Source organism: Vombatus ursinus, unplaced genomic scaffold (genome assembly GCF_900497805.2).
Source record: "Vombatus ursinus unplaced genomic scaffold, bare-nosed wombat genome assembly UNPS02007612.1, whole genome shotgun sequence".
Classification (NCBI taxonomy): domain Eukaryota; kingdom Metazoa; phylum Chordata; class Mammalia; order Diprotodontia; family Vombatidae; genus Vombatus; species Vombatus ursinus.
Genome location: NW_020947390.1, coordinates 1765097 through 1785708, shown reverse-complemented (window position 1 = coordinate 1785708; position 20612 = coordinate 1765097). Strand labels below are relative to the sequence as shown.

Sequence of the window (20612 nt, the reverse complement as noted above, 5' to 3'; positions counted from 1 at the left end):
ACTAAGGAAAATAGGGGTAAAGTGACTTGCTCAGGGTTACAGAGATAATAAGTGTCTGAGCCCGGAGTTGAACTCAGATTGACTCCAGGCCTGGTGTTCTATCTACTGCATCACCTAGCTGTCCTGAAACAACTCTATAGATTATGAAGCCTTTCTGGATCTCTCAAGATCCCAGTGCCCTCTCCAACAACATTTACCTTGTATTTCTTTTGTATACACTTATATTATATATACTTGCTATATTATATAAATAGATTATATATTACACATGTTATTTTATATGTATATATTATATATGTGTATATATTATATAAATTTATATTATATATATATATATATATATTCTGCACATATTTATGTACATGTTGTCTCCTCCAATAGGAGTTCCTTGAAGGTAGGCACCATTTGAGTTTGGTCTCCATAGGCCCAGCCTAACAGTGCGTGGCGTTCTATGATCCAACAACATGGGCCTTCTTAGACTTCCTGAAACACAACACTTCCCCTCCCGTCGTAACTACTTTTGCACTGGCTGTTCCCCACTCCTGGAATGCTCTATCCCCTCACTTCTACCTTTCAGTTTCTCTTACTTCCTTCAAGACTCAGCTCAAATTCCATTCTCCACAGGAAACTTTTCTGGATCCCCTCAGCTACCAATGTCTTTCCCTCTCACACAGCCTGCCACTTACAATGTATACATCTTATATGTTGCTAGTTTTTTTACATGTTGTCAATCCCATTAAAATATAAGTTCCTTGAAGAAAGGGACTTTTTGTCTTTCTTTGTATCTCCAGCACTGAGTGCAGAACCTGGCATAAGTGCTTAATAAATGCTTCTTAATTGCATTAGTAGGCTCTTAATAAATGCTTGTTGATTGCAAACAAACAAAAACACTGGGCTTGGTTCAAAACTTGCCTCTGATACTGACTAGTTATACTTCCATGAGAAACCTTTTAGCCTCAGTTTCTTTATCTGTAAATTGAGGATAATAATACTTATAACAGCTATCCTACTGGGTCATTGTGAAACTCACATAAGGTAATTAATGTATGTAGAATGTTCTGAGAAGCCTAAAGTGCTAGAGAAGTCTTATTTATTATTATTGATTATTTTTTCATCTCAAAATGGACTTCAGCTGTATCATGACTTAAATAGGCTTTGTGTGCAAGCTTGTCATCTAACTAACATTTATAAAATTATTTCATTGGGGAAACTTGTTCTGAGTCACAACCAACTTACAAATAAACATTTGGAACATACTCTGTTTATAAACTAAGGACCATTTGTACTTGTTTCCCCCCTTGCTGTCCCGAGAACAGCCCTCCTATTAGCCCTTTGTTCTTCCTTTTTGTCTCTTTGATTTGAGCTTGCATTGGCTCTAGGGAGAGAATCATCTCTTCAAGACAATCTCAGACACACAAGGATTTTATCCATTTAGGTTCTTATTGGGAAGCGACAGAGCTGAATGTTCAGCTTCAATGAGACTTCTAAACTATAGGAACACCTCTTTCTCGCCTTCAAAGCATCCAAGAAGCATTGGCAGTTCTTTTTGCTGAAAGGGAGGAGCTGCTTAAACTATGATCAGTGTCACAAGGTTGGGGTTTCTGATCTTCTGAACTGCATCTGGGTAAGGAATTAGAATTTTGATGATCTACAATAAGAGGATGAGAAAGCACATTTGCAAGAATGAGAAAGTATGCAAATCTAAGCAGAGTTGGCATGGAAGTGACTGTTTCAGAGGACAGAGTAATTTTGGTTCAATAAATTACAATTCTTATGACAGAAAAATGCAGCTACCAATGCATAACTAATGCTACTCCATGAAAACTGCTGTGAAACCTCAGACTGAAGACAACTGTGGCTCAAGCTGAAATTTTGGAAGACAAGCAAGGGCAGGAAAAAGAACCACACCCATAAAACCCCACAACACATGAATAAATGACATCATAAAGAGTAGGTGATGCTACAAACCCTTTACAATTTATTCGAGAAGAACAAGAGTTAAGAAAAATGAGTTGGCAAGCTAATGAGGGAGGAAGAACTCTGGAATTAATCGTCACGCAAAAGTACTTTTGGACACAGTACTAAAGGTGAGGAAGAGAATAATGGAAAGGATCATAGATTTAGAGCTAGAAGGGAATTTAGAGGGTATCTAGTATAATACCTTCATTTTATCTATCTATCTATCTATCTATCTATCTACCTATCTATCTGTCTGTCTATCTATTTATCTATCTGTCTATCTGTCTCTCTGTCTGTCTATTTTTGAGACTGGGTCTCTCTATCTTGCACAGGCTGGAAATGCACTGACCGTTCATGGACTGACCCCATCACTGATCTGCTCTGAAGCTTTGACCAGCTTTATTTCCAACCTGGGCCAGTTCTAAGCTCCTTAGGTAGCCTGGTGGCTCCAAACTCCTGGAGGCTCACCATATTGGTGCTGAACTCACCATATTGGTGCTGAACACCTGATTGACGTTAGCCCTTGTGTAGCTCAGAATTCCCAAGCTCAAGTGATTCCCCAGCCTTTTCCTCCCTCATAGTAGGTGTTATGTGTTCACCACCACCTACCTCATCTCCTCATTTAATAATGGAGGAATCTGAGGCCTGAAGACATGAAGCAATTTTCCTATAATTGTGCAGGTGGGAAATGGGCAGAACTGGATTTGAATATGATCCTATGACTGTACATGAAGTGCTTTTTGCACTGAAGAACAAATCAAGACCTGTTGAAAATAGCTATTGACAGAAGGCAGGCAAGGGAAGCCTTTAAAAATCTGAACATAGACAAATTGACAGGCTTACATGACAGTTATCTCTGGGCATGAGGGGAATTTTTCTGATGGATTGTCTGGCTTGTTTTCAATTACAATAAAAATGGAAGGAAAAAAAAAGAAATGTAGCATTATTCTTCTTGAAAATGTAATCGGAAAATGATTGTTACAATAGTGCCACTTCAACACATTCAATTCAGCAAACATTTAGCTATGACCTACCATGGGCAAGGCACTATTCTAGGCACTGGAAATAGCTACAAAGATGAAAACATGACACAGTTTTAGACCTCAGCAGTGTTCTAGAGGGGCACTGAATATATAAATATATATAAAAATATAATACAAGGTTCAGCTGAGTAGTACAGTCGAAAGAACACTGAACTTGGGAATACTGAATACTGAGTCATGGGAATTGAGTTCAAATTCAAGCTCTTTCACTTCGTATCTTTGTGTCCTTGGTTATTTAACATCTGTTGGCCCTAGTTTCCTCATCTATAAAATGAAGGGCTTAGACTACATACAAAACCTTTAAGTTCCCTTGCAGGTGTAGATACATGATCCTATAATCCCAGAGTCAAAGAAGAGATCTAGAAGACCAAGTGCTGCTCAAGGAGGGAGAGATGACTTTAAACTGGTTATTTTCGGGAGGGTTTCATGGAAGAGGTGATACATGAGTTTCCTCAAAGCAAGAGAAAGTGGAGGTGAGGAATGATTGTGTTCCAGTTAGGGAGCAGAGTCTCTGAAATGGAGATGGCAAGACAGAATTGGGGAATTGTGAGCAGTTTGGTTTGACGAGAACATGAGGCATAAAGGGATATCATATATAATATGTCTGAAAAAATAAATTGGAACCAGACTATGTAAAGCCTTAAACACCAGAACAAAGAGATTGTATTTTATCCTAAATTGTGATAACAAATTGATAACAAATAGGAAAATATTTAAAACAACACAGCACAATGAGAAAAGTGGTGTGTGTGGGGGGGTATGTGTGTATGTGTGTATTGAGAGACAGAGACAGAGAGACAGAGATAGACAGAGACAAAAACATATGGAGAGAAAGACAGAGAGAGAAACAGAGAGAAGCAGAGAGAGTTAGGAAGACACACACAGAGAAAGAGCTAGAGAGAAGCTGGTAGAAACAGAGACAGAGAGATCAATATTACAGAAATGTGAGCATTGAATTTATTTTTTTCTACTGCCAACTCCTTGGAAGGATGGGAGATATGGGACTCTGGGAAGCACTTTCCAAAGGAACAGGGGAAAGTCTAGGATGAGTATTGACAGGAATGGCTGAGCACTATTCTCCTGGGAGGCATTCAAAGGGACTAGCCCCAGATTCTGATTGCCTGTTTCTTTTTCTAACAAAGAAAATGTATGCCAAAAGAGGGTCACAGGGAGTGACTTTTTAAAGCAAGAAGCACAGTTCTTATATGAGCCAGAAGGTATGCTTCTTCACCTGGGCAGGAGCCTGTGCAAAGAGGAGAAGCTGGGGATGGGGGTGGTAAAGTGTTCGGTAAAGATTATTTCTCTTTCCTTCTAAACTCGGTGACAAACTTCTGCAGAGCAAAGGAGAGAACCAGGTTCATTTTAGTATTATTAAGGAAAAGATTCCTGCCAAATAACACCTCTTTCTACAAAAGTATGCACCACTGCTAGAAGGTTAGCTCCTTTAGGAACTCCAGAAATGATACAACTATATTCATATATATTTATCTATTCATCTCAGTATTGGTAAAGAATCTGGATGCAACATCCTTTTCTTGTCAAAATTGTATGGGATGAGGACAATCTCATGATCCTAAAGTATGAGGAATATATGCAAGAAAAGGGTTTTTACCACTGTAAGTATTTATTTGGATGAAATATATCAAATCAGGTACTTTTATTTGATGCTCTTATTCTGTCCTCATGATCATTTATAAGCATGGCATTAATAAAATATGTAGTTGGTTCTAATTTGGGAGATGCAAAAAAGAGCAATAAGGGATAGGACTTAATATTAATTGACCTGAACAATTTATAAATATGCACAGCAAATTGCCAAATATGATCCAGCTTCTAAAAATGAAAGCTATTAAATTTTGAGAAAAGCAATCTGTGACCATGGTCTACACACCAGGCATGACATTTGCATTCCTAACTTGCTATTTGTTGGCAGAGGCTGGGTGTGTGTGTGTGGGAATTCTTGCTGATAAAAGTAGAATTTTTAATAAAGATTGCAGGAAGCCCAGGGTCTCCCAAATAGCATACAAAATTTAAATGAGGTAAGAAAAATACTACCTTTTAGGGAATGCCCCAGTAAAACTAGATAGAACTTATTCATCTTAATGGGGTGTAGAACTTTCTCCCATGATTTTCTCTGGCCCTTTCTAAGAAGCAGATCTAACTGGGTAAGGGAGAAAGCTCCCTTTGTCTTTTAAAAGTTCTTTAGAAGAATTTCTGTTTTTGCTTAATTTATTTTTACTCCATTGGTTACTTGTGCCTGTATAGTTTTTGGAGCCCTTTGTCCCTTCTTAATCCACATAAGGATGCAAACTTTGGAATAAAAGTCAGTACTTCTTGTTTTAAGATAAAAAGATTGATTTACATTTGGATTTCTGTTGGTTTGTCTTGTGTAACTAACGCTTTTATTTCTTTTTTTGATTAATTCAAGATTGGTTTATTGCCTTTATACATCTCGATTTTGGCCAAAAATTAACCAAAAGTTTGTCCCTCTAGAGCAGCTCCCCTTCTATTTCTTGAAATTTATCACTCTTCTCAAGTCTCATCTAGAAGTGAGAAGTCTGGATTGCCTCACTTAAGGAGCTATCTGGTTACTCCATCCTTTGTATTATTACTTAAGATACCCAGATTTCAGACCTCTACTTCTGACTCTTAGTTTTTTTGTGTTCTCAGGTCACAGTAAGTTCTTCATACTTTTTGCTGCCCCATAACTCATACTCTCCAGTGAGGGAGGGTATCTAATAGTCCTGGCTAACTGAGTCTTTAGGTTGTACATTTGATGGAATCACAAGATTTTGACCAAATTGCTCCCCTTAATTTTCAGCATATGCTGATTTGAAGGGAATGTTTACCCATGAATGGTTTTGTGGGGATGAAGAAACCCATGGAGGAGGAAAGGATTGAGTGTTGAAGGAGATGTGTTCTGATGATACTTTATCTTCCGACTCTACAGTGAAGGAAATCAGGGAATTCAGATGATCAGAGATTTAGAAGCCAGAAAGTCCAACCCTCTCATTTTAGAGACAAGGAAACTTGGACCTTGGGAGGTTAAAATATGATTTGCTCAAGGTCGTACAGGTAGCAGCATCTGAATTCAAATCCAGATATCCTAAGTCTAAATCCAATGCTCTTTCCATTGAACCATGTTGCTTTCCTATCCTGGCTCAGGGGAAGACTCAAGTCAGTCAGTCAATAAATATTTATTAAATTTTTACTATGTGCCAAGAACCATGCTATGTGCTAAGCATTCAAAGAAAGGTAAAGATAGTCTGTACTCTCCAGGAGCTCAAAGTCTAATGGGGGAGACAATATAAAAACCATGAACAAGCCAACTATAAAGGGAATTTTTCTATATTGGAAACAAGCAATAGATGGAAGGCATTAGTATTAAGGAAGATCAAGAAGGCTTCCTGTGGAAAGTGGAATTTTAGATGGAACTTAAAGGAAATGAGAGATGCCAGGAAATGGAGCTGAGGAAGGAGAGCATTACAATCAAATGGAGCCAATGAAAATGCCAGCATTGGTCTGGAGTGTGAGGGACTGTCTGATGTTGGCAGCTACCAGGTGAACGTTGTGGCAAGATTGGGGTAGAATCTAGGTATTTGGAAGTCGAGGCAGGGGCTGTGGTAGGCGGAGTTGTGGTGAACTGGGATGGACTGGGTACGGAGAAGGCCTGAGGCAGTGGGCAGTGCTATGGGAGATAAGCTGGGTGCAAGGAAGTAGCCGGAGCATGTGCTCCTGAGGCAAGGGGCGGTGCCACGTGGGAGTGGGACAGCAGAGGATGAGTTCCCTTTGCTTAGTCCCCTCCCTATATGCAACGTCAACCCCAGACGCCTCTTTCCTGTGTCCTTCCTGACTTCCTAGGTCACGTACTCTTTGTCTATGCACTAATCCCAGACGCCTCTTTCCTGTATCCGGTCCTAGCCTCCTGCGTCACTCCCTCTCTCTTGGTGCGCTAAACTCAGATAGCCCCTTCCGTATCTGACCCTACAATCATTGGCTAGTAGGTGGGCTGAGGAGGAGGCGCTAAGTAGGTACTTAGGAACGGAGTCGCGTGGGAGCACAGGCTCTCTTTGCTCCTGCTCTGTTGCTATGGCCTTCCTGCTTGGCCTTGCTGTGATGGCCTCTGAATAAAACTCGGGTGTTGGCAGCCTCCTGATGGGTCGTCTCTGTGTGTGTATCCGGGTAGGCACCGAAGACTAGTTAGTATGACTCTGGCAGCCTGCTCCTTATAGGAGGAGAGTGTTTGGCTCTGCCGGCACAAGGTTGGCGCGGCCGGTACAATACTCTATGATAGTTTAACACTGCCTAGTCTCAGTACTTATGCATCTGTCTAATAAAAATAAATTGTCAAAGAATTTTATGATGATAGATTTGCCAACACTTTTATAAATAATATGATAAGCAATATTAAACTGATGCTACCACATTGACTTTTAAGGCATGATAATCTTACTAATGGCTAGGTATTATAAAAAACAAAAGATAATTTTGAATGCTTTCTGCTGAACTCTCTCTCTCTCTCTCTCTCCTTTCTTCTCTTGCTCCACATACACACACCTATGTGTGTATGAATGTATGTATACACACACACATAGGGGAAGTTAGAGGTTATTAATTAGAAGTATTCCAAGGTGAAATTTGTAAACATTTTTATGTTTATAGATGTCATACAGGTACTTGAGACAATTGTATGTGAAGATGCTGCTACCAATGGGAGTTATTTTTGCATATGAAATGAAGACAAACTGAAACCCTGCAGTCTTTTCCTTGTGAACAATCCACTAATTTTTGGGACATCTGTCACTGCTTTTAACTGGCTCTTCTAAAATTCACAAAAGTAGTAACAATTTCATTGCAATGAAACTGAGTGCCACATGCTGCCATTATTTGTTCTTTGCTCTGGCATCCCAGTAACTAGTGATCGTGTTTCACTGACCCTCAACATGTCTTTCACTACCTCTTCTTCCTGGCAGGATGTGGCAGGTTTTGCTTTGCTATCTTCTTCTGACCCAACCACTTTACATGATCTACTCAATGAAGTTGATTTGAACGGTATTGACTTCTCTGCTTGAGGGAAAGATACCTTTTACATACATAATTTGAAAAAGACTGAGAAAGAACAGAAGCATGGCTTATTTATGAAAACTAAGGTTGAGGTAAAAGAAACATTTTGGGAAGTAATCTCACAGAAGAATAGAGAAAACACTAACCTTGTAGCCTACTACTTCTGATTCGTTTGCTAATGGTCTGACAGGTTCCCAACCAAGAGAAACCTGAGAGCCTTGCTGCTCCCACATAATGTTGCTTGGTGCTTGGCTAGGAGCTGAAAAATAAAAGTAAAAGTAAGTTGACAGGATGCATTTAAATACATTTCTTCATTTTAATTTTGGTATTTCAATGTTTTATTGTGCTTATAGTTGGCTGACATTATAGGCTTCTTTCCAGCTAGAGTTGGATAAGGTATTTTTTTGCTCCAGGAGTGTCATTTTAATAGCTACTCTGCTGAGCTTATGAACCTGAATCCTTTTATCTCCCTTCTGCGTCAAAACCGCTTAGCTTTGTTTCACAAGAAGATAACCTTTGTCTATTGTGAATGCAAAATTTCTTGTTATTCTTTTGGAATTCAGATCTAAGCATTGAGGCAAGACTATGAATCAAAATGACCCTCTAACCCTGTTTAGTATGTAGCCCATGTGGAATCTACAACTGCTGAAGATGTCTTCCCCTGCTCTGAAAAGAACAAGGATCCCAGGTCACTTACGAGATTTCTTGGTGGCTGCCCGCACTTCACTGCTAGCTGGTCCGTATCCAGCACCATTGTACGCCCTCACTGTCAGGTGATACAATGTATTTCCTTCTAATCCTGTCAGAATGATAGATGACTCATTCCCCCTAGTTTTGACTGTTTCAGCTGCTTCTTCTTGCTCCATATCTTTCCAGTAACTCACCTGTTGACAAATCATAATGAGACAGATTAACGTACAACATTTCCTCTATGCTTGGGAGGGCTTGTACCTTTCTTAGACGTTGCTGAATGAATATCTACAGATTGTAAAATCTCTTTTGTCACTACACACACACACACACGCACGCACACACACACGCACACACACAGACCCTGAGAAAAATCATTGAAATCATAACCTTTGCTGTTCCTTTTCTGGCAGCATGCATACCTGCCTCTCTCACAAATGTGGGGAGTTATTATGTCACATGAGTGCTGAGCAGATCAATGCAATACACTGCCCAGTAGCCTGCTGGCATGAGGTGCTGGGACCAGCTATGTGGAACAGCAAAGGATAAATGCTGACAGGAAATCAAAAGTACTTCAAAGAAACTCAAGGCAAGCTCACCTCTCATAGGTCATTGGGACCATTTACCATGCAAAGCTAAGAAATTTTGAATGAATCAGGTGGGAAAGGGGCATAAGCATTATTTCCTTTCAGGTTCTGACTAAAGAACAGTCCCCAAATCTGTGTCAGGATAATGAATAAGAGCTGACAGAATACCTTAGGATACCCTGTAGCAGGTTAGTCTTATGGAAATAGCATGGCTACCCAATAGAAAAAGGGAAAGATATTTACTTGCTAGTCTTCTGGAACATGTTTCTGTCAAGTATGATTTGTCCTAAGTACCTTGTTCTTTTCTTTATCCCAAAGTCAAGGTGACCTCTCTGGGGAACAAGTTCTTGATTCCTGTTGTGTGTACTAAATTTGCTCTTTTTGTGATACCAAGTTACTGGTCTTTAATGAACAAAGTCTTATCCTTATTCAGACAAAAAATGTTTACCTCATCAAAGAGAGATTATTTTTCTAGTTGACCTGCCAAAGCGCTGAACCTAAACCAATTCAAATGAGATAACCTAATTCATATGTGAATGACTCCCAAGGCTAAACTGAGAGCTCTAACCCCTCTCTTGAACTAAGATCTATTTTTCCCAGCTGCCTGCTGGACAGTTCCATTTGGAAGTCCCAAATCGTAACTCATATTTCCTAAACTCTTTCAAGAAGGCAAAGGCAATTCAAACTCAGCAGGTCTAAAGTTAAACTGTTCAGTACCATTCTTCCAGCTCTCCAATCTGCTCCTCCCTCTGACTCCATTCTTAATGGTACCACCACTAACTCAGTCCTAGATTCAAGCCTTCTGAATCACCTTGGATTCCTATCTTTCCTTCTTTTGTCCTGCTGGAGGGTGTGATGTCATAGAATGAGCTCATGGAATTAGCAAAGACCTGATTTTTAATCCTGGTTTTGACACTTACTAGTTGTGTGATTTTTGCAAGTCATTTATCTTCTCTAAGTCTCAGTTTCCTCATTTGTAAAATGGGAATAATAATACCTGCACTCCTTTTATCCTAGGATTGTCATGAATAAAATGCTTTGCAAGCCTTAAAAAACATTCTAAGAGTGACAAGATGATGTTATCATTATCATAATCCTTATTTTGATTGATGGCGTAGCAATAACAAAATCCTACTGATTTTACTTTTTCCATTTGCATACATCTCATATTTTAAATTTCTCTAGTCAAAAACCTCAGTTAAGGTTCTTATTACCTTATTACATCTACCCTGTATAATAATACAGGGCTCTCCTAACTGGGTTCTCCACTACAACCCATCTTAAACACTGTTGCCCAGATTTAAGCTTTCTAAAGTATCATTTCTAAATAGGTCATTCCTCTGCTCAAAAACCTTCCATGGTTGCCATTTTTCCTACTTTGCTAAAATACATACTCTTTATCTAGTCACTAAAGTTGCTTCATAACCTGGCCACAGTGTTCTTTCTCTACATTATGTGCTCTCATTAATATATCTTATGCTTCAGCCAAATTTATCTGCTCCCCAATCCCCAAATATACCTGTGCTTTACTGCTTCCATGCATTTGCTCATATTCTTTCCTATACTTGGAAGATCCTGTTGGCCATCTTCATTTACTGAAATCCGTCTTATCTTTTAAGGGTTAACTCCAAATCCATACTTCATTAAACCTCCCCTGATTTTTCCTTTCTTCATACTCTCATAGAATGGTGTATCAAATCTTCTCACAGAATTACGGCACTTTCCTTAGAGATTATTTTATGTATCTGTTTCTCCCACAGTTGCTAAAAATGCTTTGCTCAGAGTAAGTATTCAATAAATGCTTGTTAAGTGCATGAGTATGTCTCAATCCTATCACTACTTTAAATAGAAGGGAAATACAATTAGGTAGTCACTCAACCAGTAAGCAAATTTATTAAGGACTTACTGTGTATTAGGCACTGCCTCAAGCATTGGGGCATATAAAGAAAAAACAAAAATAAAGTATTCACTGCTCACAAGGAGCTTACACTCTAAAGTGTGAGATAACATGAATGGAAAAAGGCACATACAAGATACATAAAGAATCTCATATTAAGAGAATAGCTTCCTTCATTGAGGTTCATTGATTTCCAGGCAGATCATTAACTAGGAAAAAACTGGGCCAAAAGTGAACTCATAGGTGCTGGGCAGTATGAGAATTCACTCAGTTCAGAAACAAACTCATTATTTCTTTCCTCAGTGGCATGCTCTATTTCCTCTGTTGCTTATTTATTTATTTTTAAATGGGTCAGGCTTTCTGTAAAATAATTAAATATATTTTGGATAGCTAGAGCATGATTAAATGTAATATTCAACAGTCTATATTTATACTTTTGCCTTCTGGCTTCCTTTTAATATTAAACATTTAATATACTGATTAATCACTATAAATCTAAGCCTCTTAAGCTAAAGAAAAATGTCTAATATCTGATTTTTGTGGGATAAAAATCCAGGTTACAGGAGACGAAACCCAGGGGGAAAACTCTAGAATCTACAAACCATTTCTCTTTGTATCATGGTGGAATAAAATATGAGAAACTTCTACTTCAGTGCTAAATGATGAACTGTTTTTTTAAATATGATCCACCCTTGGTATTGTCTAGTCTATGATACATACTGGCTTTGAGGTCTCCAGCAAGTTCCTAATTTCTCATTTCCCCAGGCAATTCTCTGAGACTGTAAATTGCATATGAATTGCCTATTGATAAAGAGAGTTTACTCACACCAGTGAAATAACAGAACTTCTTCTGTTCCCTTACCCTACCAAATTAAAATATGAAGTTATTTCCAGTGGGGAGGGTGTTAGTAACTGAGAGGATCAGAATGGGCTTGTGTAGGTGGGAGTTAAGCAAAGCCTTGAAGAAAGTAATGATTTTCGTGAGGCAACTGGGGAATAGATTCTAGGTGTTGGGAAAAGGTACAAAGACAAGAAGAGGAATGTTGTGTAACCGATAGAGAAAGTAAGTTAGTTTGGTTGAAACGTAGCATGTCCCCACTAAGTCTTCTATAGGTGAAAAGTCCCCAGGTCCTTCATATGTGAATTGAGCTTCCTCTTAGAATGGGTGCTCTTTCAGAACAAGCTTCCTCTTCCTCTTCAAACACGTGCCTCATGCCATTTAACAAATTCCTTTTTGTTTTAGAAGTCCTTGTTACCCAGGTTATTGGCTTAGCTGAGGAAATATACAGTCTAGAGACAATAGCAATTAACATCTTTTCATGGTGGTTCAGCTGCTTTCTATCTATCCATCTGTATTTTAGTTGCTGAGTCATCCTTGTGGGTCCTTACCCCTCCTCTGGTAGTTGGGGAGGAAGATTAATGTTTAGATGTAAGGTTTCAAAATTGACCAATCCCTTCCCTCCCCCCAACAAAACTCATTAGTTTGATACATTAGATAAATAATAATAACAAACAAATCTTCCCTTCCCTCCCCTAAAGAAAGGCTTTACCACTACCAATAATTTATCTAAGTCCTATGTTGCCTAACCTATATACTTCATGTAACTGCTTCTTTCTGCTACAGAACTCATTATCACCATGTATAGTTTCTGCCCTTTCAGTTCAATTACTCTATTGAACTTTATATGGAGCTGACTTTGAAGATATTCCAGGATCACTAGACTATAAACTCCTTGAGGGCAATTACTGTTTTTGTTTTTTCCTTGTATCCGCAGTGCTTAGCTCAATGCATTTTGGGACTATTCTAAGAAGTTGGAACCCCAAGTTACCTCTGCTCTGGCCTCTCTACTCATATAACATCTAAGGTCAGATAGGTTCTCTTGCTGAGGATTTGGAAAAAAAAATATCATCATTTGAATGCAGGGCATTTTATTAGTGAGGGCATTCCCTGCTTGTTTGGATTTGGCAGAACATCAGTCTCCAGACCTGAATGCTGTGTTGGGCACAATTATTCAATTTACACTTCATGATTGGTATTCGTTAGCACACACCAATATGATGTTTCATGTATTATAATTGTTTTGTGCCCCATAGATATTCATACTCTGAAGGGTAGAATTTTAAAAAATCAAATTAGGTAAATAAACAATGCTTAGTCATTCTTTTTAATATTGATGAGGCTGTTGAACATGGAGTTAGGGGGGTTGAGATAAAAACAGTTTATAGTGGAGTAAGAATATTATGATGAGAATAATTTATGATGAGAATAGTTTATTGAAGTACTTGTATTTACTTATCCCAGAAGATGTCACTACTATCCAAAGAAGATAAAACTGAAGAGTAGGAATACAATGGGGCTTCTTGTTTTGATTTTAGGGTTCATTCCTATTTTTCCCCAGATATATCATGGGATAACATCTAGAGGGAAAAACAGTTATAGGAGTAGATTTTGTATTTAATGTGCACAAATATGTGATGTTTGATAGAGAAAGATTAATTAGATTAATTAGAAAGATTAATTAGAAGAATAAAATGCAGAGTTTCAGGATAAACCATAGCTCATGGAAGCTCTTTCAGTCAAAAATAGGTATTTTTTTCCACCTGCTACAATGATACAGTGATTGAAGAAAAGGAAAATTCCAATTTGAGATGATGACTCTAAAGTGATTTAGCCTTTAGTGAAGTGAAAATGTGGAAGCAACATGACATAGAGGGTAGCATGTTAGGCTTAGAATCAGAAAGACCGGAATTTAAATTCTACCTCTGACATTTTTTTAGCTGTGTAATGCTGGACAAATCACTTCATCTTTAGGTGTTTCAAGAATTTCCCCAGAAGTTATCTTATGTCACAAACTGGTTGTAAGTTGATAGGGGTAATTCCACATGCAAATGAGTGCATAGATCCTTTGAGCATTCATGTAAAACAAAAATAATATGAATGTCTCTGGAAGACCATGCTCCAAAGTGGGTGGGGTATGGAAGATGAGAAATGAACTATCTGGACTTCTTAATGGAATACAATATTATAACAGTATGCTTTTCCTTTGATATTGGGAGAAGTAATTTATTTTTTAAAAAATCCATTACTTTAATCTTAATTTAAATTAAAATAAAAAAGGTCAACAATGACTTTATCACTATCTATCAAGCCATTACTGTAATCCATGACTGTGTGGTCTTATCTCCATTGGAAATCAATAGAATAGTGTGTACCTGGGGACCTATAATCATAGTAGCTTGAAAATCATCTGCTGCTGTAACCCAGTGGAACTTTAAAACTTACTTAAAGGTAGAGATAGTGTACTTTATAACCATTCACATAACTTCTGTAACCATGGAAATGGGACATAAGTCTCCTTATGTACAGAAAACTAAGCAAAGATATGGGCTTGAAATTCTTGACCACCAAGTCACCAGGAGGAGCATGTGTTTAATAACAAGACTCAGTCAGGGCAAGGCATTTATTTGTGTGCTGTAAGAAATGTTTGAAAACTGTGCTCCCTGTTTATTATTACCCACTGGAGGCTTTTAGTCTTCATTGTAACACATAATAATAATAGTAATAACATTTATTATAATGTTTTAAGGTTTTGAAAGCACTTTATGTGCACATTTCATTTTATAGATGAGAAAAGTGAGTCTGAGAGAGGATGTTGTACAACTAGCAAGTATTAGAAGCAAGTTTAAAACTCTTTCCTGACTCCATGTCAATTTATCTTACATGATGGCATTTTAAAATACATAAATCGTTCAGTCATTTTTCCAACTCTCTGTGACCGCATTTTGGACTTTTCTTGGCAGAGATACTGGACTGATTTGCCATTTCCTTCTCCAAACTGAGGCAAACAGGGTTAAGGAAGTGTCTGAGGCCAGATTTTGAACTCAGGAACATGAGTCTCCTTGACTCCAGGCTTGGCACTCTATCTACTGTGCTACCTAGCTGCCCAAAAATAAATACTATGAACAATATAATATTCTAGAATTTAAATACTATATGTGAATTTAAAAAAAAATCATAGAATTTTTTTTGTTGTATTCCCTCATCCCCCTAAGCTAATTGGCTCTCTAACTTACTTTTAGTTTCTGGTCATGATCTTTCTTGATTTTCCTAGCTGTATTCTCCTTTCTTGATTCTCTGAGCTGTATGTGAGTACCTCATATATGTATGAGTGTGTGTGTGTGTGTGTGTGTGTGTGTGTGTGTGTGTATGGTGTATATACGTATATGTACACGTGTGTATGGATGTATTATATATAGAATACATATGTATATACACATATAATTTGTTGTTTATATATGTAGATATACACATTTATATCCATATACAATTATATATTTTATATACTAACTACTATATATTATATACAAATATGTAGTACTATATAATACTATACATTAATATATATTTTTTAGATCCTGAACTCTGAGAATATGATTTTTAGCAACAGTTATTTCTAACAAATTCTCATTACAAAAGAATAATTTATATGGTTTTTGGAGTTCAATATAAAAATGTTTTACTTGTAACTCCTATGTAGGGCAGTTCACACTTGGAATGTTGTTCACACACACGCGCGCGCACACACACACACGCACAGAAGAATTTGGGGCAGAAGGGTAGAAAACAATGTCCTTGTACTCTTCTCTTGTTTTGTTTTTTTTTTCCTGCTTGCTTGGCTTCATTTACATGACAAGACCCAAAGGATCTCAGGGTGCAGAATGCAGAGCTGGGCTGTCTTTGCAATTTGTTAGAAGGTAGTTCTTGAAATGATTTGAGGAACATACAGGTTGGAAATTAAGAATTTAGTGGAATTAAAGACGTCTTCTTAGCTCTAAGTGGGATAGTATTCTGTGACAAAGAGGCTGATCCTGCTAGGAGGAAGATGTAGATTCAAAGACAGACTAAATGTTTTTGGGTTCTAATTAATTTAGATGATCTATTTTATAGAACAACTTGGTCCTTGGAAGTGAAGTCTGCAACTAGACAGATTTTACTACTTATGTAGAGAATCAACTACACAGCTGCTTGTGCGAGGCCTCTGTTTTTTTTTCTTTTTCCACAAATTTTGTTAATTTCTTCTTTTTTAAACATCATTAAAATTTCCCCCAGTATTTCTACCCCTTCTGCCTCCCAGAGAGTCATCCTATATGCTTTTTTCACTAAAAGAACTGAAGTTTGGACTCTTGACTCTAAGCAGAGAGACAGATGAGAGAACTCAGCTAAAAGCCCAATATAGGTGGCAGGAGACAAAGAGATAAAGGAGAACAGCAGACACTACATGCCCAAAGGAACTACAAGAACAGAAGGGATCAATATCTAGCAGAAACTGCCCACCAGACGCACCAGGAAGCAGGCCCAAACTAATATCACCAGAAGATCCTGGTGATCCTTCCACATAGGTGGTTGCTCTTCTACATCTGTGCCTAAGTCATACGTTCTTTCTACCTGCATACTGCTCATGGGGGGGTTCTTATATATGTGCCTCTTGCTTGTAGGTCCTGCCTAAATATGTTCAGTCTTCCTAGGTAAAGTGTGTCGATCTGTGAGAGACTGTGCCCAAGGTTTATGAGAGGGCAGAATATTCATTAAATGCTTCTGCTTTGAACTGATCATGTTCTCTGAATGATTAGTAAAAGGAGGGGACTCAAGCTATGGGTCTGAGTGGATTGCAGACTCACAGAATACTTTGAACCCAGGGTAGATTTTCTAGGAGTTCTACATGTGTGGAGCATCCCCTAGGGCTACAAATAATAGGCAGAGAATTTTTGGAACTTGTTATCCCTAAGAGATGGTATAGGCTTAAGATAAAATGGGTTCAAAGAGACTTTTAAGTCATGAAGGACAAGTAATACTACACAAAACATTTTTATTACAAAACACTTTCCTGGCAATAACACCAAGAGCTAGATAATAATAATAATTATTAATAGTAACAATATCAAATAACATGGCATTCCATACTATAAAATAAATTATTATATATCACAAATATGTTATATTGAATATTATAAAATAATACATAGAAACTATAATATAGAAAATGTATTATAAAATATACCATATTACTATATGATACAATATAACATAATATGATATTATATGTAATAGTATAGCATTATAATATAACAATGATAATTAACATTTATATAGTACTTTAAGGTTTACAAAGCACTTTAAAAATATTATCTCATTTTGTTCTCACAATAAACCCAGAAGGAAAGTGCTATAACTATCCTCATTTTATAGATGAGGAAAGTGAGGAAGACAAAGGTTAAATGACTTACCCAGAGTTACATAGTTAGTAATCTGAGGTATAATTTGAACACAGGCCTTTCTGACTTTAAGTCCCTCACTCTAGCCACTATGCTACTTAGCTGTCAGATATGCCCGTGTTCTCATAGATAAGCAAAATGAGACCCGGATAGGTTAAATGGTTATAGAAGTGAGAGAGACAGAACTTAAACCCACATCTTCTGATTCTTAATACAATGCTCTCACATGATATGACGCCGGCTCACTATGGTAAATTGTTATTAATGGAAGCTACACCTGTTTGAGACAGTAGTCTAACTTTTGAGGTTGGGTGCCTAAAAAGATTGTGACTACCACCCATTCCCTTTCTCAAAGGGGTTAATACAGCGGTGGGGAACTTGCGGCCTTAAGGCCTAACCCCTGGGTTCGTATGTTTACTATCATAATTGAAAGCAGCCCTAACCCAGGATCTGGGAGCCCAGTGTTTCCATCCCAGCTTCACTACTAATTAAGGTCATGCTCTTGAGCAAGTCACTTAACATCTTTAATTCTCAGTTGCATCATCTTAAAAATGAGAAGACTGGACCAAGCGATCTTTAAAGTCCCTCCAAGGTATTAAAAAATCCAAAGCAGACTCCACTGCTGCTCCCTTGCTGCATTCTGTTCAGTCAGAACAGGAGCTGGCATGAGGAAGAAATGTGAGTCCCCATCACATCTGCAGCATGTCTCCCTTGTATTCCCTAACTCGGGATCTGCTGATTTAGTGCATGACAGGAGTCACCTAGACCTCCCTGCTTTTTCTGCCACAGGCCAATTTAACACACAAAAGGAACCATTTACTCCCTTTTGCTTCTGCTATAAGGAACTTTGGCTGTCAATCAACCTGCCTGCTACTGACAGTAATTGCTTTTTAAAGGAGCTAAAGCTCCTTATAGACAATTTCAGATTTGGTTTGAACATAAGGGAAGATTAAAAAAATTACAGGACCTTATTTTCTACACTCCATGGTCACTAGGGCTGCCTTCATTTTTATGTTTCTCAGAGTAAATGAGCAATTAGTCTTCTGATGCAACCCCGCAGGTCTCCCTTCTTTCAAACTTCCTTTTCCCTTTTTTTGTTTTGTTTTGTTTTGTTTCAAATATTAAGCATCAGTCTGCATGACAACAGCCCACTTCTTGGGAACTAATACAACAATAATTACAGCAGTCTGCTTTAGGTTATTTTTTTTTTATTTTTAAGTGACCAGCCCAAGGAATATTTAATAAAAATATTAGTTTCAATTTGGTGTGTTCTGCCAGAATGATAACAATACCCATCATTCCTAGAGAATCTGGCAGTTTACATAGCACTAGATTATAAATCATTTAATTTGATCTTCACAACAAAACTATGAGGTAGAGAGGCAAGGTATGTATTATTACATGCATTTTACAGATGAGGAAATAGAATCTCAGAGAGGTAAAAAGACTTGCCTACAGTCAAAAGTGGCAGCACCTGTACTAGAATCCATACCTCCTAACTCTTAGTTTTATTAAAAAAAATTCATGTCCTTGTTTTTAACATCAACTTTACTTCCAAATATATTCCTACCTTTTTCCCTATACAGTGAGCCATTCCAGTAACAATGATTAGAAAACAAAGAGTTACTCAGAAAAATCTAACCAAGAAATGCATTTATACTGTATATATCCTACATATACTGTTACTTACATATTGTTTCCTATTAGAATGTGAGCTCTTTGATGGCAGGAATGGCTGCTAAAATGTGATTCTGACTATGACTTCATGATATTTGAATGATTTCTTTCTGTATGCTTGCAGTATTCTCCTTGATCTGGGAGCACTGGAATTTGGAGTTTTCATTTTTAGATCTCTTTCAGGAGATGATTGGTGGATTCTTTCAATTTCTGTTTTGCGCTTTGGATCTAAGATATTGAAACAGTTTTCCTTGATAATTTCTAGAAAAAAGTAAGTTAGTTTGGTTGAAACGTAGCATGTCCCCACTAAGTCTTCCATAGGTGAAAAGTCCCCAGGTCCTTCATATGTGAATTGAGCTTCCTCTTAGAATGGGTGCTCTTTCAGAGTATATGCAATTCTCTAATCTACTGCAAAAGAGTTTCTTTAATGATCATTCCACTCTGATAGTCTGATGAACTAATAGCAACATGATATTCTATAAAGAATGCCTTCCTAGGAACCAGAGTTCTAATCCAGACTCTTGAATAGAATGGCTATGTGACCTTTGACAAGTTCATTCTTGTTAGTGCTATTTCCTCATTTGTAAAATGAATGAATTAGACAGGATGATTTTGAAGGGTACTTCAGATACTACCTCACTTCTCTAATGTACCTTACCTCTCTCTAGTCAATAAGAGGGATGTCATACTGGAGTGAGGAAGACCTGAGTTCAACTCTGACCTCAGACACCTACTAGTTGTGTGAATCTGGGCAAATCACTTAACCTCTGTTTGCCTCAATCCACTGGAGAAGGAAATGGCAAACCACTCCAGTGTCCTTGCCAAGAAAATTCCATGGACAGTAGGGTGCCGGGGTCACAAAGAGTTGGACATAATTGAACAACAGCAACAGGAAGAACAGAGGGTGATAAAATTATAAGATGTAGTTACATGTGAAGATGTAGTTAGAGATGAGTAGACTAATGGTTATTTGGATGCATATGAACAGAAGACTACACACACACACTGAGTAGGCTGGTAACAGGAAAGGTCAATAGGAATGCTTCCCTTTAGGGAAAGAACCAATGAGAATGCTCCTCTAAAGTGTGTTGACACACATGGTTCTTCCATTCATACCTATGGCAATGAGTGAGAGATCCCATTTAAGAAAGTGTATTCCAGTAAATTTACAATTGTTTAATGACTTGAGCAAAGTTGGGGAATATTGCTGCAAATGATTAACATATTAATCTGGTCACAGTTCTGGTCAGGTTGTACTCAAGGAGAACATTTGAGTCAAATAAAACAGTACAGTTGACAATGATATGACATTTAAAATTTTGGAAAATAAAAAATGGTTTGGCTAAGGGAATAGTAATACATCTTTTTATACATGTGATATCAAAATGCAATTCACTTAGGCATTCTTGTCTGAGAACAGTA

At 37.7% G+C, this 20612-nt stretch overlaps 1 protein-coding gene across 1 annotated transcript in view; it reads right to left on the bottom strand.

Moving 5' to 3' along the window:
* CNTN5 (contactin 5) overlaps window positions 1-20612 on the bottom strand; it is a 541975-nt gene that overhangs the window by 12506 nt on the left and 508857 nt on the right. Inside the window, exons 18-19 of the mRNA XM_027849527.1 lie at window positions 8764-8950; window positions 8213-8325 (exon numbers count right to left, since the gene is read on the bottom strand). Coding sequence (XP_027705328.1) covers window positions 8213-8325; window positions 8764-8950 — 300 coding nt within the window. The remainder of the gene's footprint in view (window positions 1-8212; window positions 8326-8763; window positions 8951-20612) is intronic.